At 33.2% G+C, this 21775-nt stretch overlaps 4 protein-coding genes and 2 long non-coding RNA genes across 6 annotated transcripts; 3 read left to right on the top strand and 3 right to left on the bottom strand.

Moving 5' to 3' along the window:
* Positions 1-231: 231 nt before the first annotated feature.
* On the bottom strand, positions 232-1060 carry LOC108473904 (temperature-induced lipocalin-1). The gene is made up of 2 exons (XM_017775715.2): positions 689-1060; positions 232-567 (listed from the first exon to the last, which is right to left on the bottom strand). Exons 1-2 carry the CDS (start codon positions 1058-1060, stop codon positions 382-384), a joined length of 558 nt encoding a protein of 185 aa, XP_017631204.1. The 3' UTR covers positions 232-381.
* Positions 1061-4771: 3711 nt separating this feature from the next.
* On the bottom strand, positions 4772-5926 carry LOC108472902 (uncharacterized). The gene is made up of 2 exons (XR_001869615.2): positions 5536-5926; positions 4772-5232 (listed from the first exon to the last, which is right to left on the bottom strand). It is a non-coding gene; the product is annotated as an uncharacterized LOC108472902 (long non-coding RNA).
* LOC128293160 (uncharacterized) lies at positions 5182-5647 on the top strand. Its single transcript, XR_008283244.1, has 2 exons — positions 5182-5303; positions 5491-5647. It is a non-coding gene; the product is annotated as an uncharacterized LOC128293160 (long non-coding RNA).
* A 3288-nt stretch (positions 5927-9214) lies between the features above and the next one.
* On the top strand, positions 9215-12602 carry LOC108472794 (uncharacterized). The gene is made up of 10 exons (XM_017774349.2): positions 9215-9764; positions 10027-10207; positions 10435-10568; positions 10668-10780; positions 11119-11242; positions 11353-11508; positions 11682-11834; positions 11959-12038; positions 12154-12203; positions 12280-12602. The coding sequence occupies exons 1-10, from the start codon at positions 9381-9383 to the stop codon at positions 12408-12410; spliced, it is 1506 nt and encodes a 501-aa protein (XP_017629838.1). The 5' UTR covers positions 9215-9380; the 3' UTR covers positions 12411-12602.
* A 543-nt stretch (positions 12603-13145) lies between these two features.
* On the top strand, positions 13146-14366 carry LOC108470986 (uncharacterized). Its single transcript, XM_017772534.2, has 3 exons — positions 13146-13544; positions 13896-13919; positions 14011-14366. The coding sequence occupies exons 1-3, from the start codon at positions 13352-13354 to the stop codon at positions 14310-14312; spliced, it is 519 nt and encodes a 172-aa protein (XP_017628023.1). The 5' UTR covers positions 13146-13351; the 3' UTR covers positions 14313-14366.
* LOC108470985 (two-component response regulator ORR24) lies at positions 14194-18353 on the bottom strand. Its single transcript, XM_017772533.2, has 6 exons — positions 17728-18353; positions 17261-17413; positions 16671-17054; positions 16487-16563; positions 15005-16261; positions 14194-14918 (listed from the first exon to the last, which is right to left on the bottom strand). Exons 1-6 carry the CDS (start codon positions 17873-17875, stop codon positions 14844-14846), a joined length of 2094 nt encoding a protein of 697 aa, XP_017628022.1. The 5' UTR covers positions 17876-18353; the 3' UTR covers positions 14194-14843.
* Positions 18354-21775: the final 3422 nt, after the last annotated feature.

Here is a 21775-nt window from a genome sequence, read left to right as displayed (position 1 = left end):
AGGATGTCTAGATGTTTGATCGGGTCTTGGGTTCACTGATTGCAGATGTTAGCCTTACTAGGATGGCTTGCAAGATCCCAAATGATGGATGTCAACTCAGTACCACTAACAAAGACTGAAATGGCAATCAATTCATTTTCTACCCAGCCTAGGGCCAGGCAATGGCAAAGTAAATATGTTCATGCTAAGCGCTTGTCTGAACCATTATATGATCCATGCCAGAACAAAGTGTTACGCTTGAATAAGATATGGAATTAGGTGACCTTTTAAATGGATAAAGCATGAAAACCGACCTATATCTTTCCAAAGCAAAGACAAGATATGGAATATATATTTTCATGCGTCCCACGAAACCATGAATACAAACATTTTCTTAATTTCCTACATGCCTAAAAGGGATTTGATCCACCAAATGCCTTTGGAGTCCTTGGGAGTGTCATCTCCTTCAGGTGGAGGATCGCTTTGTGGGGTCTTCTGCAATTTACTCACATCATAGCCCTCATCTTTAGCCTTCTGCACCAGCTGATTGTAGATTTCATCATCCATATGTGTTTGCCTGCACAATACCTACAAAAAAGAAAGAACAAAAAAACCCAACACTTTGTCTTAGCAAATTGAGTGTAAATCCATTTGAAGAATCAAGGGCTCCAACGGCTACAACGGAGATACGAGAGGATAAAAGACATACCCAAAGATAATTCCTGCTAGGCTGACCAATGAGAGCATACTGATAATCATCATCAAGGTGCAAAACCCAGTAATCTCCAACGATGGGAATGATGGGCAAGAAAGGAGGAACATAGAATTTCACCTTCAGCTTTGCCTCATCACTCTGGGGATCCGCCTTGTACGCAGTGCCTTCTATAAACCCTCTTTTGCCATCAGTGAAAGTCTCGTTAAGCACATGCACTGTTCCGTCTTCATTCAAAGTATAGGTAGCCCTTGTATTCACCCCATTCCTTGGCTGAAACCTTGATGGGAATGAAGCTATCTCGTACCACCTTCCCATGTATCTTTTGATGTCCAAATTCTTCACCACTTCCATTGTTTTCTGGGACATTTGTTTTGGGTTTTTCGCTTTTAGATAGTTAAGAAGAAGATTTTGGATGGGGTTTTAGGATAGCCTGTAATCTGCTTTTTGCCGATTCCTGATAATATTGGCAAAACTTTAAAAGGAAAATGGGGCGATGCAAAGAAAGTTCTAAAGTGAGACGTGGAGGACTAGGGGCCTTTCATGTGTATGTATGTAAATATGTGAATGGTTGAGATTACCAGATGCACATGAAAGCTTCTGGGCCGTCTATGGAGATAGAAAGGGTTATGGATCATATTAGAAGCAAACTTAAGGAAGAAGTAAAGCAAAATAATGGTAAGAACAGTCCAATAATTAGTCCATTTCAGCTGAATTTTCAGTTAACTTACAATCGAACAATATTTGAAATTTTAAAGACACAGTTTAACAGCAGCAGCTTTGGGCTTTTTCCCGAGTTCAATTCCGAAGCTATACTACCGTTAATTCAGTTGAGCATAGAATTAAATAATCTATGGCAAGGCTTGCGATGGGCCTGCTTATTATAAGCCCAAACTAAAACTTGGGTGTAACCATTTTGTAGAAAATCGAAAATACTACGAATAAGAATGATGTTTAGATTTTCATGATGGTTTTGCTCTTGGGTATTGCTGTTTAAATTTGCTAACATCATAGCCTTCAACTTTAATCATGTGAAGTCTGTACCAATTGCTTGCTCTCTGCATAAAATCTATAAAAGCAACACAACGGTAACAAAAGTGAGACAGAATCAAATCAAAGTGAAATCCAGATCAATTGGCCAAATAAGTAGGTACCCATTTAAAAAAAAAACTCCTACTACTCCATAAATCATCTTTTTATACTCCATAAATCACGGTTTTTATGGTGTTGCAGATAATACTTTGCAAAACCAGCTTGATATTCTGGCATATTATTAGCATATCTCTACCTTGGTGTTGTCATAATATACTCCAAAAAGGTTGAATATCATTTTTATGACGATAGCTGCCAAGAGGTGCTGATTAAGATAAATGAATTTGTGGTTAGAGAAAAAAATAGACCAAAAAAGGAGGCCCTGCGATCAGCTTCTTTCTCGATTACTCGACCTGTGTGCTTTGAGTTGGATGCATTTGATCTGGAGGTACTTGAAGATACTAGTAGGTAAACTAATCTAGTTTAATTACAAACTTCATGTTATTTCTGTTTCTTGTAGCCATGCTCAAGATTGTAATTCTTCTTCCAGAGACAATGTGGTGCCTCGTGAAGAAATGACTATGAAAGATTGTTACTATGGAACATGTGTGACCTATACATGCAACATAAATACTTGAATGGTTCTTACAAATTGTCAAATTATTAAAGTGGCTTTACTGCTAATGTTTCAATGTTGGGGGTTGTGGTTCTTTATACAAGATCCAATTGTCAGATACAGGTGTTGCACAAAGATTTTCATATAATGGGACGTGAAAAGATCCATCCAAATAATGGGAGTGGGAGTGAATGCATATGGTTTCGGTTACCGGCACACTTACAAATATAAATCTTTCAACATCTTCCCACATTAGCCGCTCAAATCAATTTTCGAGCAGCATCCAAAATTTGGGGAATTTTGATCCATCCCCTGGAGTGGAGGGTGAATAAAGAAGGTGTCCCATACAAATATCCATGGCTTTTGTTTCGGTAAGGAGGAGAAAAGGGAGCAAGGTATAATTTATATGATCCTGTTACCAACTTGACGTATAGCATTAATATTCCGGAATTTGAAGGATGTGAGATTAGGTTCTCTAATAAAGGTTGGCTTCTCGTCACAAAGTCTCAACTTCAGTCGTATTTTTCCAACCTTTCACGAGAACAAGGATTCAAGTTCCTGATTTGAGGCAAATAGAAGCGTTTGCTTTCCGGGTACAGTGTACACCCACTTCCCCAAACCGGAAAATATTTGGTATCCGACATTTACAGCTAAGGGTAATAAATGTAGGTATTTGGGTCAAGGTGACAAGAACTGGATTGTGATCACAGTTCATTCTGCCACATTCCCAAATCCTTCTTTTACCAACCCAGTATCTGACGGTGACTCCTTATATTATTTGGGGGGAAATGGATCTGTCATATGTTTCAAATTTTTCACAGACGATGAAGGCTATAAACACATTGCTTGGCATATTGAATGTTCAGCATCTCGCTACTTGGGGAAATCGCGACGAAGGTTGTAGATTTGGTATGAAGAGGAGCTGATATCGGTGTTCGTGGATCAGGGAAGGGGCACGCATGTGGTTAAGCTTGATAAAAGGGTTCCGCTCAAAAGATTGGAGAAAGAGATTACGTAATTGAGCCAAACCACATGTCTGGTAGTACAAGGAAAGGAACAGAAGAAAAAAAACACAGTTCAGATGTCCATGTTTCTTGACAATGAGAAATACCAAGTGTATAAGAGGGAAGGAGGAGGGTATTCACAGATTTCACATCTGTATCATACAAGGGAGTTTCTATCCGCAACTTGGGTTCAACCATTGCTGGTGCCTCACATGTTACCCACTTTCTGATATATTTTCATTTGTTTTTTCTGGTCAGTGTTTTTGCTCATTTGGTAATTTCTTTGATTAACAAACAGCAAATTGGTGGTGGATAATTCCAAAAATAATAATAATAATTGTTGGCGGAAATAAATAAAACGACTATATATAAGCCAATTATTTCTTAAAAAAGAGTTCATTAAAATATGTTAGAACTGCACGTTGCATATCATTGGATGCAAGTATGGAAATAAATTTCATAATTTTATGATACTGGTAAAACAATTATATGATATTGAAGGCATTTATATATTAAAATAGAATTTATCCATAAATTTATTTGAATATATCGATATTAAATAATAACCAAATTAATTTCTTTTGAATATAAGTCATCAAGTACCTTCTCGAAAGATATAAAATAATTTTCCTCCTTCACTGTAAGTGCACTGCTCAACATAGAGATTCTTGTAATATGCAAGTCAGCGTAAAATTGGTGATATTTTTATACATAGAGATCATGATGGGGATGAAGCTATCTCGTACCACCCATGTCCAAATTCTTCACCTCTTCTTGTTATTTTGGTTTTTTGGTTTTAAATTGTTAAGAAGAGAGAGATTTTGGTTTGGTGTAGCATACATTATAATTTGCTTTTTGTTATAGGCAAAAGTTTTAAAAAAATATATTATAAATACATTACGAATGTTGTTAGATTTTCATGATGATTTTGCTCTGTATCTTTAATTGTTGGAAATTTATAAAGTTTTTCTAATAAGCTTCAATTAATGAACTCACAAAATCTCTTAAATTATATCTGTCTCAACTTAAGTATCGTAGACATTTTTCCATTTTCATCCTAAAACTCATTTCTCAAAAAATCCTATTTTTCATCGAATCATACAAATCGATCTAATAATGATGGAATTGAATTTCTATTTTGTTTATCGAATCACAAATTATTATTTTATCTAACTCCATATACCATATAATATATGTGATAAATGTGAAGTATGAAATGTGTATGAATGAAAGAAGAAGAAAAATTATACTCAAATTTTAATTTATATTTATAACAAATAAATACAGTCAAGAAATGATAAATGCCATTTAATGGCATTGAGTTTTATATAGAATATAAAAAAATTAACTTTTACCATTATTAAGATATTACGTATTGCAATCCTATTGAATATTAAAAAAATAAAAGGAATTCCTGTTGGTAGAGTATTGTTGTTTAATTCGGTAACATCATAACCCTCAACTTTAGTCATGTGTACCAACTGCTTGTGTATACAAAATCATCATCGATACTATTTACATGATATCTATAAAAGCAACACAACAGTAAGAAAACTGAGACAAATAATCAAACTCAGTTCATTTAAAAAAAACCCCTCCTACTACTCCATAAACCATCTTTTTATACTCAAACTATATACAATGAAAGACTACTGTAGGGCCCAAATTTTGTCCAGCCCAAATACTACACAGGCCCAATCCCAAATATCAACCCTCAAACCCAATTCAATCAAACCCAAATTAAAAAAACACTACCCAAGCAGAAAACCTTAGTCCTAAATGCTTCAGCCACTGCAGCCAAGTCAGTTTCCAAGCGCCATACGTTGCCCCTCCGACTCGTGCGCTACTCTCTACGTCGGCACGCCCACGACTACCTCACGTCGCCATACCTGTGAGGAGATAGCAAAAACAGTAGAGAAGTTGGTTGTATTTTTAGCTATAAAGAGCCCGAATAATGATGGTGGGTGGGGGGTTTTTCTTTTCATTTCTTTTTCCTTTTTCTCAAAGAGGTAGAACACAAGTTGTATACAAAATACATTGAAAAAAAATCAATAGAAAGCACACAAGAGAATACTGGAAAGGTGATTATTTCTTGTAATCTATTTTTGTCTTTATTTTTTTTATTTCTTTCTCCTCTTTTCATTCAGATTTAATACAAATATGAAGTATAAGAGAGGGAGGAGGGGTCTTACCGGAGTCGTGCTCGTGCCGTCGGCGACCATGGCACGTGGGATCTTTGATGGAGGCGGCGTCTGACAAAAATGGGAAGAGAAATGAGAGAGCCTTTGAAAGTTTTTAGTTTTTTTTTTTTTTTAAAAGATGCAAAGGTGAAAATGATGTTTAAAACAAAAAAAGTGATTTTAACAGCAAAATAAAACAGCACCGTTTGGTGCTGGACCCATCCCTTTTGGCTCAAAATGGGGAATTGGCGCAATCAGTCCCTCTCCTTTCGCGCTTGCATTCAATTTGATCTTTCCCTATGTTCTTTGTTTTTTTAAATTTTTCCCCTGAAATTGGCGCAAATGTTGCGTTTTGAAGCTGGGAATAATTTCGTTTTTGGTCCCTGCGCATTTGAGCGCATTGCTCTACGATCCTTATTTCATTTTCCATGGTTTATTTTATTTATTAATTATCCTTTGATTTTAAATTTTTTTCAATTAAGTTTACTTTTTTTTATTTTTTTATTTTACTATTCATCTTTTTCATATATTATTTTATTATGTACTGTTTTTAATTAATTATATTTAGGTAAAGTTTTTTTACTTTGATTTATTATATGACTTATTGGATTTAAAATTCTTTTATATAGTTTTATACCTTAGGGATTTATATGACATTTATTTTTCTACCTTAATATACATATATATACGTTTATCCCAAACACTTTCATATATTATTAGTGTTTATTATTTTATTTATATTAAGTTTTCTTTATTTCATATATTCCTATATTTAAAGATCTATAGATGTCCAATCCAATATCATTATACATGTATATACATAACTTATATTTTTTTACTCTAAGTATGCATTATTGATTTCCTATTATTTTATGTAAATATTTCCTTTAATTTTTTTTATATTTTCTCTTTATATGCATATATATATATATATATATATATATTATTGATTTTATATTATTTTATGTATGTATATCTTCTTCCAAGGATCCTATTTTAAATGGTATATTATATCTATTTTGAATATTTTCATATGCTAGTATCTTTGTTTTTATATATAAAATTTTCATTTTAATGTATATTATTTATTTAGATTGACAAATACTACGTTATTTGTTATTCACTTTTCCTTATATATACATTATGTCTTTTGAAATTTCATTCAAATATTATTATTTCATATATGATTTTTGTTTAATTATTTTTATCTATTTGAACTTTCATGTACGCTACTTTAAGATTTGTGTATATATGTTTGGTTGTTTGCATATTGATAATTCCAAATTGCATTTATTCTATGTCACTTATTTGTTTGTTAGTTTTAAAACTTGCCACATATTGTCTGTGTTAATTTGCTTGGAACTTCTTTAAATTTACTTTTAATTCATTAGCCTTCAAATGTGAATATTGTTTTTTTTTTAATATATGGTATGTCGCTTTTACATGTATCCTAATCCTTTGTATGTTTCTCATTATATATTACTACTTTTTTACCTAAGTAACCCAAGTGAATATATTTTGAGCCGATTTTATAATTGCTTATTTGGGAAACTTTTTCAAAATAAGACAATGTTTTGTGTTTGGGAAATTTGGGAAATTGTGCCCTAACGTGTTGGGTTTCGTTTTTTCCGTTTTGTCAAATAACGGAGTACCCTTTTAAGAGTTCGTTGCATGTTTTGGGAAATTTTGAGGCGATCTCAATTTTTGGAGGCTTAAAATATCATGTCCTAACGTGCTGGATGTGGTATTTTATTTCTTTGAAACGAGTGAATCTTGAAATTCAATTCGAGTGATCACACATTTTTAAAGGAATCGTATTTTGGCAATTTTTCCTTAAGTTTTCAACGATAGGACATTAAATAATCAATTGGTACCAATTTTGGGCGCTACGAGGGTGCTAACCCTTCCTTGTGCGTAACTGATTCTCGAACCCTTTTTCTTAACTTTTATAGACTTAAAATTATTATTTTAACAAATCAAATGTTTTATTAAAATGATCAACCTTAAGGTGATCTGATCACACCTAAATCAAAAAAGATTAGTGGTGATTCCAAACTTTCGTTTTAAAAGTCGATTCCCATTTTTTTCAAAAATCTTTAAAAATGGTTTCGACATACTACTATCATAAACCCAAAGATAATGCCTGCTAGGCTGGCCAAGAAATTCAAAAGACTACTGTTATAAAAGCATTGCTTTTGGCTCTCTTTTAAGGTATTTCCCCTCATTAGCCTTGTCAAGAAAATTATGTTATACAGTTGGATTATAAGGTATCAATTGATTTTCAAAATCATTATTTAGCTAATGATGTCTTAATCAATCAGTAAACATGATCTATCATGCACAACTTTATGTGTAAGTCTTTATATCCCACAAATCATCATACGTGGATTTTAGTAATATTTTGCTAAATATATTTAACTTTCTTTTCTTTCTCTATATGATTGAAGCTCTTAAAAAAAAATTGATATTTCACCCAACTAAAGGGAAACCATTAATGGAGTAAGATATGTAGGTTGGGTTAGGGGCAAACTAGAATTCAATTATGTTGGTGCATCAATCCAGAAAATAAATGCCTGTTATTGTGATTTTTTAACTTTAAATGCTATATTTCTTCTTTTGGTTTTGATAATATTTCATCAACATCTAACCTTGAAATGTATGGTTGAAGCTCTTAATATCAAAGAAAGTTAAATTGGTATCTCATCCAATTAATGGTGTAAGGTACCAAGGTTTACTGTCCTTGCCAAACTTCAGTCTCTAATTGAATTGAAAATTTAAGAAATTTGTTTTAAAAAAATTACTATATGACTAAACTGATGAATATAATGTTATTACTATAAATAAGATACTGCAACACCATTAAATGATTTAAATCACATCAAAACTGAGATATTCTTTTGTTCTGTCTTCATATCTTTCATCTTACAATATGCTTCTATCCTAAGACAAAAAGACCTCAGTGGACAAGCTCTTAGGGGATCAGGGCAGTGATCCTGTGGGCCCCCACCATTGCAGTTGGCTTTTTCTAATTATTGCTACATGCAAACGAGGGTCTTGGTTTTAGGGTATCATAAATTCAAAGCAAATGACCTAACATAATTAATCTTTTTTCTGTTTATCACTTAAACCTGATATTGAATGCCACCTAGTTGTCCTTTAAGCAAATCAGTAATTACCAAAAATCTAGAACAATGTTGATGCCAGAGAATTTCATTGAAGATTCTAATACTAATCCAAGGTGCTCAGTGGGATGCAGAGAGGGCATGTCGTATCTTTGCCTCTTGAAGCTCTGATAAGTAAACAAATAATTTATGTATTGGACCCTAGTTTCTCTAGGGTCATTGACTCAAATTCTAGGCCTAGTCCTCTGAAGCCAACCCTGAAACTACCTCCTTTTTTTCTTAATATATAGTCTTTGATGATTAAGACGCCAATTTCTCTAAGGTCTAAACAGTGTCTCCAATACGTTGATTTACTCTGTGTGATACTGTGATGGGTAAAATAGAGATAACACTAACAGTTTGATTGTTGGAAGCTTGGAATCAATGACATCAGTTTATCTTATTGATGCTTATTTATGACAGTTTTTCATCCAATAACCTGCTGCTAATCTGCTATTGTTTGTTTGCCTTAGCTGGCAGTTGACAGGTAGGTGACAAATTATTGTTTAACCCAAAAATAAAAATGTTTAGCCTACTTCATGGTTCATCATGCTCCATGTCAGATATGCCATAACCATCATCCATGCACATATAGAATCATCAACTTTTCCTTTTAGTTTTCCCCCACTGTTCTAACTTATAAAAAGAGTGAAGCTGCTGAATTCCAGAAAAGCAGCAATCCCAGTAGAACCACCAATGGCTCCTTCCCTATCTATTTTCTTTCTATTCATCATCACATTTTGTGTAACACTAACAGCAGCAGCAGCAGGGCATTATTCATTGCAAACATTTTTCCCTCTACCTGCCTATCAATCTTTAATCAAACATGCCAAGACTCCAAAACCAAAGCTTCCATTTAAGACTCGTTATTTCCCTCAGACTTTAGACCATTTCAGTTTCCACCCCAAGAGCTCTAAAATATTCTACCAAAAGTACCTAATTAACACTCAATACTGGCACAAAGGCTCTCCTATCTTTGTCTACACCGGGAATGAAGGAGATATTGAGTGGTTTGCTGCTAACACAGGGTTCATGCTTGACATTGCTCCCAAGTTCAGAGCTCTCCTTCTCTTCATTGAGGTAATGTTCACTTTCTCAGGATTTTTTTATCTGAGTTGTAACAAAAAGAAGTTTTAGTCGAGGAATAGCTCACATTACTCAAAAATAGTTTCTTGGTTTTTGTAATAACACAGAAAATACATTGCTCTGTTTTAACTCTGTGGGTGTTTTCTATGACTGAGAGCACATCCTAAAACCCAAATCTTTTTCCAAAACATGATTTTTCTTTTTTTTCTTTTTGTAATCAATGTTAATGGGTTTGTTTCTATTGGGAACTTTTCAGCATAGATTTTATGGGGAGTCAATGCCATTTGGGAAAGACTCATACCAGTCAGCAAAGACCCTGGGGTACTTAAATTCACAGCAAGCCTTGGCTGATTTAGCAGTTCTGATAAGAAGCTTGAAGCAGAACCTGTCATCTGAAGCATCCCCAGTGGTGGTCTTCGGTGGATCTTATGGAGGATGTAAGTTCAAACCATATGGCCCTCCATTTTCTTAGTGTTTTTTCAAGAAGTTAATGATCTGATTTATGGATTAATATGACAATACTGGTACTAATAATTAGCTAGAACATCCTTTTCTGCTAGTTGAATGGAACTTTCTGATGATATTAAAGAATTTTCATGGAAATATTTCATTAAAGAAAACAGCCATTTTGTTATGATTATGAAAAACATTCTCTTTCTCACAGTGTTGGCAGCATGGTTTAGACTTAAATACCCTCATATAGCAATTGGTGCATTGGCTTCTTCAGCCCCTATATTACAGTTCGATAAGATAATCCCATGGTCAAGCTTCTACGATGCTGTCTCCCTGGATTTCAAGGTTCCATTTTTTAGTTCTCACATATGGATGAATTTGTGCTTAAACTGTATATATCTCTTGAGTTCTCCTTTACAACTAAAACTAAAATGGGGGATTCAGGATGTAAGCCAGAATTGCTATGAAGTGATAAAGGGGAGCTGGGCAGAACTGGTGGCAATTTCAACTCGGAAACAAGCCTTGGCTGAACTAAGCAAAGCTTTCAGGACCTGCAAGTGAGTCATGGAAATGGAAGTATATTAAGTAAACTTGTCTGCTGAGTTAGATTGTTGTGCAAGCTGCTTATTTATGCATGAGGCACTATTTTCGTGTTGTAAACATTCTCAAAGTCTTTTCCTAGAATTCTGGGAATCTTGTTACATCAACTTTCATTTAAACAATTGTTTATTTAGTTTTTCCGTAAAAATCTTTCTACCTTCATCCAAGCTGATAACCAGCAATCACACAAGAAATTTAGCATTTCTAATGTTATGAACCGATTTTTACCGTGCATGTTTTACTTTTTTTTTTTCTTTTCCTTATAATTAATCATATTTATTTGTTCAAATTTCAGGAGCCTTCATTCAACAGCTTCTGTTCTAGAGTGGCTATGGACTGCTTTTGTTTATACAGCCATAGTTAACTATCCAACTGAGGCAAATTTCCTAAAGCCATTACCTGCTTATCCTGTGCAGCAGGTAAGACGTGTAAATAAAGCTGTTTTGCATCAAGCTCTAAATTTTAACATTTTCGAAGATCCTCTTATTGATTTCATTTTTCGACACTTAAACCATCCTTTTACACGTAGATGTGCAAGATAATTGATAAATCTCCATCGGGGGAAACGAAGCTTAGTCGTGCTTTTGCAGCAGCAAGCTTATATTACAACTATTCTCAGACGGAAAATTGCTTCGAGGTAGAATATGAAGTTGATCCGCATGGTCTTCATGGTTGGCACTGGCAGGTAAACTTGCTATCATATCAGTGTATATACATGCTGGAGCAAACTGATGAACGATAATCGGTATCATTTGATCGAATGTTGACTGGAATAATATAAAAAGCTAAAAGTAGAGTTTGATTACTCCCCTAATGCATCGTAGTGTTCGGAAAGTAATTCTCTAAATGATTATGCAGACATGCACGGAGATGGTTATGCCAATGACTTGTTCTAATGAGAGTATGTTTCCTCCATCTGGCTTTGATTATAAAAGGTTTGCAGAACAATGCCGAATGAAATACGGGGTTTTGCCTCGGCCACACTGGATCACAACTGAATTCGGTGGCGAAGTGAGTTAATTTTTGTTTCTTCATCGCTTCTCCTTGTTGGTTCTTTCTATATAGATGTACCGTTTTCGAGAAATATGTCGGTCCCATACTCGATTTGAACTATTAATGTCTCTTTCGTATGCAGAGAATCGAGAAAGTATTGAAGAGATTCGGTAGCAACATCATATTTTCCAATGGAATGCAGGATCCATGGAGCAGAGGAGGGTAAGATGTTAGAAACAGTATGCTGGTTAGCTTCTTAGATTAGAATTAACATGAGCCAAAATTATAATCAATTTCAATCACAATGAAACTGATTTATGGTATGAAATATATACAGTGTGCTGAGAAATATATCCGCCACTATCATTGCTCTTGTCACAGAAAAAGGTATGTAAATTTATGATTAAGCATTTTTGTTTAGTTGTCATCAACTTAAACAAGTTCTCTCATTGGTATGTATTAGGAGCTCACCATGTTGATTTCCGAGCCGCCACAAAAGACGATCCGGACTGGCTTATACAACAAAGGCGGCAAGAAGTTGAAATCATCCAAAGATGGTTAGATGAGTACTATGTGGATCTCAGACATGCTTAAATTAAGGACTGACAGAAGCTGTGTTGGCAAAACTAGATTATTTGGATTGAAAGAATGTTTTGAAACTCAAATTTGCAGAAATCCTCTAATCTAATTGTTTAGGCTGATATAGGAATGTACCATTTTCACTACTTGTATGACAAACTATGTCCACTGTCTTAAAATACTATTACATAATTTACATTTCATAAATGTGCTGGCATGAATGAATATTTATCGTCCAAGGCTAACATGAAGCTTTAACATTTTACCAACAAGATTAGTGATCCAGATTAATCCAGGCTTTTGCTTCTTCTATTTATAACACAAAAATGGGATAAAGCATCACTTAGTCCCAGAACTTGGAAACTTTTCTCAACTTAGTCCTTGAACTTTTTTTTTCTCCACGCTAGTCATGAAACTTGACAATTTCTCTCACATTAGTCTTGGAACTTGGCAAGTTTTCCAAAATTTGGTCCATGTATACTGTGCCATATCATCATACAAAAATATAATTCTTTTCTAAAAAAAATTTAGGTGATGATGTGGGATGATCTCAAAATTCCAAATCATCATAGGGATCAAATTTGAGAAAGATTGCAAGTTGTGGACCAAAAAAGATTCAGTGACCAAATTAGGAAACATTACCAAGTTCAGGGACTAAATGTTGAGTTATCCCAAATAAAATGAATAAACCAAGCCCAAAGCCAACTTGGATTAGGTTGGGCCTGGAGAGCTTTCTTCGTATCTAATCCAAGCCTTTTAGATTTTGGGGGAAAAACTGAGATGCAATGAAAGAAGTCAAGAACCAAACATGAGATGCAGCAAACATTGAAAAGATAGGTGAAGCTTGAAGCAGTAGATTCATATATTCGCTGAGCCATCAATCAATGAATCCCTGGTTTCCATAGAACACTGACAGTGAGAGAATCAACAAGTAAAAAGAGAGACAAGAAAGAAACATGTTACGCCGATCAGGAACATGTTTAAGGTCGTGTTTAGTGATATTTGCACTAGTTTCAGCATTGGGAGTGTGTGGACCTGCTCTTTATTGGAGATTCAAGAGAACTCTCAGATTTGCTGATTCCAAATTCTCTTGCCCTCCTTGCATCTGTGATTGCCCCCAACCTCTTTCCCTTGTCAAGATTGCCCCTTGTACTTACTCCCTCCCTCTTTACGCCATTTTATTACTATTATTCAAATTTCATGTTTTTTTTTTTTAATTTCCTTTGTAACTCTGAGTTGTTCTCAAATTTTGATTCTGATTGGTTGTTTGTTCATTGGAGTGTAGTTAAGGAATATCCATTTAAGACATTTGAGATCTTGATCTGTTTTTTGCTGCTAATTTTGCATAAAATTCATGTTTGCTTGGAAATCCATGGTCCTTCAATTTGCTGCTAATTATTGTGGTGCATATTTCCTTGGTCATTATCGTGCATACATTTGAATTAAGTAAAAACTAAATTTGAGTTCATATATTTCTGCTGACTGTTATTATTTTAACAGGGTTGGCCAATCTCTCAGATACAGGTTGGAGATTTTTTTTCCTTTTTTAGATAAACTCAAATTGGTTATATTTCTTTAAAAATCCATCCAATATCATGTTAGCGTGATGACACAGATTGTGGACGCAATGACCCTGATCTGAAGCAAGAGATGGAGAAGCAATTTATAGACCTTCTGACAGAGGAATTGAAGTTGCAAGAGGCTGTTGCTGAAGAGCATGCTCGCCATATGAACATCACCTTTGGTGAAGCGAAAAGGGTGGCTTCCCAGTACCAAAGAGAAGCTGAAAAATGTATTGCTGCCACGGAAACCTGTGAGGGGGCTAGAGAAAAGGCTGAGGCTTTGCTGATCAAAGAGAGGAAACTCACTACAACATGGGAACATAGAGCTAGGGAAATGGGTTGGGAAGGAGAATAAGAACAACTCTCTGTTTAATTCAGTCAAATATCACATAGTCTACTACTTGAAGCATATCACCTTGATCATTTATTTATTCATTGTTAGGACTATGAACTTCCAATACCAGAAAGAAGGCTATTTCAATTAACCTTGAAATTAAGAAGAAAAAAAAACCCATCAGCCACACAGCAATTGCGAATTCAGAACTATATTCAGTCACTGTTGTTATGCACACATGAAGGGCTTTTCATGTTCCATCTAAAAGCTATGTTTTCAGCTGTGGAAATACTGAAACTCCAAGTTCTTGTGTTACCTTCAATGAAACAAGGAAAAACAAAATACAAATGAAACTAAAACTAGGAGAAACTATAAATTTCTCAAACTACAATTCAATCAATGTGTTCGAAAGGACATGAAAGAAAGAAATTGTAAAAAGGAGGATGTTGCCATCAATTTCAATATATTAAATGAAGCAACAGAGATTCCCATAAAAAAGAGTAGACTTATGCCTTTGTATTGTCTTTTATCTCAGAATCAGCATCAACCATCTCATATACAAGATCCAAGAGAGTACGCGTCGAATCCGAATTCCCCATCCATCAATGGGGTCTCATTATTTTGATCCTGCATAAAAAAGTTTAGTCATTTTAAGCCACTATGCTCACAAGGGTTCAAAATTAAGAGCAACAATGGAAGTTTTCTTTTCATACCGATTTGATCATGGACATCATTATATTCTCCAAAGGTTCAAAACTATTTTGATTGAAGCCGTTTTGTGGCTTTGTCTCAAATAGGAAGTCCTCATTGGATCTTGGTTTTGTGTCGAAAGCTGATTTCTCACCATCAAGGTGTGGAACAACATAAGTACTGTCACCACTAAATTGGCTGAACAAAGAAACATCATTCATTTTATCACTGATGAGATTGCTTTGGTCCATCATAGGTCCACTTGCAGGGACCAGGGAGTCTCCTCGGCTGAATGAATTATTCATATTGCCGTTGTAATCATGTCTGCTATCTCCCCATTGTTGCTTTGTTGTGTAATCAATATTCTGAATGACATTATTATTTAGACTGACTTGGGAGATGTTTCCTCTAGAGTCCTCCAAATTTGCTGGATTTGCCATGGAAGAAGAAAGATCAAGAGGGCTGCTACTAAGGTGAGAGCTCGTCCAAGAAATACTTTCTTGCAAATTATTATTCGGCAATTGCTCATGACTGAAAGCTTCACTTGTTGACAATGCATTTGAAGGAAAACTGGATAATTGAACAGCGCTTTGCCAATTTTCGCTGCATCTACCATGATCAAGAAAATTAGAAGAACCACGAACGTTCATGTCAAATGGTTCCTGATTCAGTGATGTCACACCAAGGGATGATGATTGATTTCCAAATGCACCACTATGTTGTGTCTGTTGTGTGTTTGATTGTAACAACAAAGGGTTGCCCGAGGAAACAGGTAGAGTATTACTTGAGCCACCAACCGTGACTCTCACATCTTGGAAGTTCGTAGCAACACCAAAAGCATTTGGATCATTACCGCGATTAAATTCTCCAAAGTGGTTGGTGGGCTTGTTCTGCGACAGTTGATTGATTGATGTCGGGATCCCTTGAAACAAAGTCCCATTTTGATTCTGGTTTGCAGGTACCACGGCTGGCTGGATCTTTCCAAAACCATTGATCGGATTGCTCAATGTTTGAGAATGTCCCGACTGAATCACACCAGAAGAAATCCCACGTAGGCTTAAAGCAGCAGAGGAGTTCAGTCTCCCAAACAATCCACCTGGCTGATAAGATGACAGAGAGGCACTTGAAATCCTTCCAGGTCCAGTCAATGTGCGAAAATCTCCAAAGCCGTCCAGTGAACCCATGCGCAAGTAAGACGGATCTTTACTTCCTAATGCAGCAACCATGTTAGCTTGTTGAGTTGCAACACTACTGAGTCTTTTTAGGTAAAGCCTATATTTCTGCAAGACAGCATAAGATAGTAAGCTTAAATACTGCACACTTTTATAAAAGCTCATAATTCAAGTATATGCACTTCTCCCATGCCTACGGCCCAGCCTAACTCTTACAAAAGCTTGAATTGAAGTTGTAAAACTTCATTAACGATGTGCTAATTGTAACATGAAACTAGCAGATCGCTTGTTAAATTTTCCCTTGTGGGCCCTCAACATTCTTAAGGAGGTTACCTGTAGATGGCTTGCTACATTTTCCCTTGTAAGGCCTTCGACATTCATGAGGTCAAGAATTTTCTTCGGAACAGCCTCTGCATTTAAACAAAGAGGAAACAAAAAGGTTAGAACTAAAATGCAAGTTGCATGAGAATCACTAGATCATAATAAGAGACATTAATCTCAACAGCATAAAACTCACTCTCAAGACCCAATTGGTTGACAGCTGAAACAAACTTCCTATGCAGCTCTACAGACCAAACAACTCGAGGCTTCTTTTGGGTTGAAGGGTCCTCATGTCCATTATCGTCACCCTCTTCATCCTCATCTTCACTTTGGTCCTTCCTCTTCTTACTGACCTTTTGGTCAGAACTGCTAGATGTTGGACCAGTTTCTCCGGTTCCTCCCCGAGATTTATCTTGATTTGATGCATTAATTTGATCCTTAGAGTCAGGTTTCTTTTTTCTCACGACGTGTTGCCATATGTTTTTTAGCTCCTCAATGCGAACCGGCTTCAATAAGTAGTCACAAGCACCATGAGTAATCCCCTTCATTACAAGCTTGGTATCACTATGAGCTGACAACACTGAAATTTCATCATGAAAAAAAAAGACAATATCGTCACTTTCTGCTCTATTAATCAAATTTAGATCCAGAAAATTATGGGGAACGAGCTTCACCCAAAAAAATAGAAATTTTAATTCATTTCACAAAGAATTCAAAAGACAAAAGGGGAAAAGGAAAAAAAAGTAAAATTCAGGCAATAAAATGGAAAAAAGGGTTAATGCTTACTAATTACAGGTAGGTCCATTTCAAGCCCCACAAGTTCAAGAAGCTTAAAGCCATCCATATCTGGCATATTAACATCACTAATAACCAAGTCATATCTGTTCCTGTTTTCCCTCAACATTTTGAGGGCCGTGATTGCCTGATTGGTTGTGGTAACTGCAGGAAAAAGAAAGCATATATGATATGTCAAACAGAAGCCCACTGTCTCAACATTGTTAAAAGTCAAACCTTGCATACTACAATTACAAAGACCTAATTCTAAACGCATGCTAAGCACAACACACAGATCTTCCTGACAGAAACACATTAAGAATACTTATTTAACATTTTTAGAACAATGAATGAAATTTTGAATTAAGGATTGAGAATAAACAGAACAGTAAACACGTAACTTGTCAGCAGAATCTAGAAGCAAATTTCAAGTTGGAAGAAAATTTTCAGCAGAATTCAAAAGATAAAGTACCACTAACCATGATATTGGCATTTACGAAGGAGATTTTCCAAAACTTTGAGACAAATAGGATCATCATCAACTGCTAAAACACGCATACCAATTGGAAACCTGTCCCTGCCACCATCTTCACCATTGGAACCACCCAGTTTCTCCTCCATAGTCATCGATAAAAATAAACAATCCAAACAACCAGATGAGAAAACAAAGCAACAACAGAGATCAGAAACCCAAAGTTTCAATCTTTCCAAGTTTATCCACTGCCTTTTTTAAACTTATAAAATAAATCCCAGATAGTAGAAAGACAAGAATTGAAAGTGGGAGTGAATTGGAAGATAAAACTGTGGGAGAAAGAAAAGCTTTGCAAGTAAAAGCTGTACAAAGAGACAATGATGATGTTGATGGCCAAAATGCCTCAACTCCCAGAAACAACAGAAATCTTTCTTTTTATTTTTATTTTTATTTTCCTCCTTTGAACTTTTGGATGCAAAGCAATTCTCCGCTCTTTCTCTGTCTCAGGTTTTTTTTCTCTCCCTCTTTCATGTCAACAGAACAGAGCATCTTTTCTTTATTTTATTTATTCTTTTTTGAGGAATTATTTTGGTAATTGAGCTTGTTTATATATTTTTTTTTCTTCAAAACCTTCCATTCTTTTTTTTTTTTTTTGCGACATTTACATATTCTTTATTATTTCTCTACTGTAATTTCACCCGCTAATGATTCTGTAGAAACGTTACTAAGCTACTATAAATGGACCTTACTATCTCTGCCGCATTACTCCATCAATTATATAATCTTGACCGTCGGCTTGGGTTAATCCTATACAAGTTTAACGGTTTTATAAATATTTTTCAATTAATATAAACTTCTTTTAAAGGCACGCTTTCCTTATTATATAGTTTTTAAGTGTGTATTAACATCGCTGCCTTTACATTAAATATTTCGAATTTTAAAATTTAAATTACTTAAATGCTTTTATTATAAAAGATTAGCGCTAAAAGCTAAACCAATTATGGTAACTAATTTGATGTTTATTGCTAATTACCATTATTCTGGGAAGCTAATTATAGCCTCCCACATCAATTTCTTTTCACAATTCTGAGAATTACCTTGTTTAAATTCAAGCTGCTTAATTGATAAATTTATCACGTGTAATTATTAATCAAGTAATTGCATTTCCGTAATTGCAACAATTTTTAATTTTTTATATTGTTTTCCAATATGATATTTCACCCTACAATTTAATTTTTTAAAGAAAATTTATTAATTCATTTTATGGATTGGACTATACAATTAAGGAAAAAATTACAATCAACACTCATCGGCTCTGTCACAACTAAAGCACAATAAATTTAGAGTGACTGTAAGTACTTAATACAATAAAGAAATCAGACCCATATATTTCAAAGCGACAAGTAAAAATCAACAAAAAAAACCAAATATCCACCAAATTTAAGAGGATGATGGCAAAATTACCTCTAAAATCACTTGCAAAAGTAATATTGCATGCATAAGTAATACTAAAAAAACATACTATAAGAGTAGATAAATACTTCTAAAAATGAAAACTTATTAAACAATGGAAAACAGACAAAAAAAATATATGAAACTTAAAATAACATAGGTCTAAAACATAAACAAATTAAGAAGCTGATGAAAGGCCATCTATTTTTAAAGAGAAACTGTTGGTAACTAATAGAATTACAAATTTTAAAAAAATAGGTTTATATAATTAAAAATAATAAAAATGAATAAATTAAATTGAGTCTTCAACTATCACAAGAAATGTTGTACGTAATTAGAATTGCTGCTTGAACTTGTATTTTAGTTCGAGTAATATACACCCAAATGCATTACTTTGTTTGAATAACATTTTGTACACTATTAATATAATTTTTCGATTTCACAAGCTGAGTCAAGAAATTGACAAATATTAATGATATAATAAAATATTAAAAATAAATATTAAAGAAAAAATATGTGATAATTTTTTAAAATTTATTGTAGAGAAAATACACCATATCAAATACTAACCCAAATTTATTATAATTTAAAAATTATTTAATTTTATTAAATTCAAAATATTTTTTTCGCAGCAAAAGTTGCAATATACTCGTCTAAGACTTTTCAAATCTTCTCTTACCCGTAAAAGAATCAAACTATTTGACCAAATTCTTTTGATTCCTTTTATAATTTTAATTCCATTTCTATGTAATGTGATTTCTGGATCCGAGTTAATGAATATTTCGTTTTCTAAATATTAAATTTATTATAAAGTAATTTGCTTTTTAGAAAAAACTATTCGTTTTAATTAAGATATGCTATAAATTTTATACTCTTTATAAATTTTAAAATTTAATATTTTTATTTTTATTTTTATTAAATCAATCTCTCTACTCATATTTCAAAATTTTATTCAATTATTAAATTTAAATTTATTATAATATTATTTTTAATTATATTACTATCAAATAAATATTCTAATTTTTCATAATATACCCATCTAAAACTTTTCAAATCTTATCTTACCCATAAAAGAATCAATTTATTTGACCAAAATTTTTATTTCGTTATTATATTTTTAATTCCATTTCTATGTAATGTAATTTCTTGATCTAAGTTAATGAATTACAATTATTCATGTTTATTATCTAAATATCAAATAAATATACTAAAGTGAATTGCTTTTTTTTTTACATCAATTCAACATGTAATATTCGGTTAAGATATGTCATAAATCTTTTACTCTTCATAAATTTTGATATTTGATATTTGTATTTTTATTTCTATGAATTTAGTTCTTCTACTTATATTTCAAAATTAAGGTCTACTTGTTACTACTGTTAAAATTATTTTGTTAAATTCAATTATGCTATCTGTCATTTTTGAGTTACATTACTATCAAATGAGTTTTTTAAATGTCATACTAACAAATTTAACAAAAGAAAAATAATTTATGAGTAATTATAAACATTATATAAATAGAAAAAGGATTATGCAAAAATATGCTATCATTTCTAGGAATTTAGTCACTCAACTTTTCAGATTTTAAAATTCAGGTTCAACTGTTAAATATTTTTAATTTTGTCCTTAAATTTAAGTTTATTACAACGTCATTTTTCATTACATAATTATCAAGTGAGTTTATTTTTAAAAGTCACACCGACAAATTTAACAATAAAATTAATAATATTAATAGTAAAACTTAAACTTTAAAATATAAAAATTACATAAACTAAATTCTTAAAAATAAAAATATAAAATTAAATTTTAAATTTTTAAAAGTACATAAACTTATAATATATTTTATCCTTAAGATTATTACCTAACATCTTAAATATGAAATTTATTTCAATTGTACGAGTGGATTTTAAAACTTATATATATATTTTCATTTATTTAATTTTTTAGGACTATTAAATAGTGATGTACTTACAACATGAAAAAAATCATATAAAAATATTTTTATTATAATCTATGAAAACTTTGATGAAAGTATAAAGTTAAAATTTTAAAAACTATGGTGTTACGTTCTAACATTATCGTGTGAGTTTTATTAAATTTTATGTAAAAACTAAAACATTCATATAATAATATAATTTATTTTGTAAATAAATAGTTAATTTTCAAATAAAATATATTTAAAAATAAATAGTTAAGACACTCATCATCATTTTAATCTTATTTTAATTTTTTACTTTCAATAACAATATATTTAATAAATTCTTTTAGATATTTAGACAAGATACACTACAGATTTACTTCTATCACCGTTACCATACCAAATAATTATGGTTATGATTATAAATTAGTCAAAATTATTTTGGGGCAATTCCCAGGCAATAAGAAAAGAAGAGAGACCCTACCCTAGTGTTCTTGGGGGAATAGGTCAGCATGCCCTCAAACCAAAAGTACCACAAAAAAGTACACTTTATTTTTTGTGTAAGACAGGGTGGTCGCCCCCCCATTCCCTTGCCCTGCTATCACCCACGTTTACAATTCATTGGCTTAAACCGCCTATAGGTGGGACCCACCCTCAGAATGAAATGCTATGCTTGTTGCAGCCT

The sequence above is a fragment of the Gossypium arboreum genome, chromosome 5, assembly GCF_025698485.1.
Source record: "Gossypium arboreum isolate Shixiya-1 chromosome 5, ASM2569848v2, whole genome shotgun sequence".
Lineage (NCBI taxonomy): Eukaryota > Viridiplantae > Streptophyta > Magnoliopsida > Malvales > Malvaceae > Gossypium > Gossypium arboreum.
Note: the sequence above shows the minus strand (reverse complement) of the source record. Positions and strands in the feature narration are given on the sequence as shown.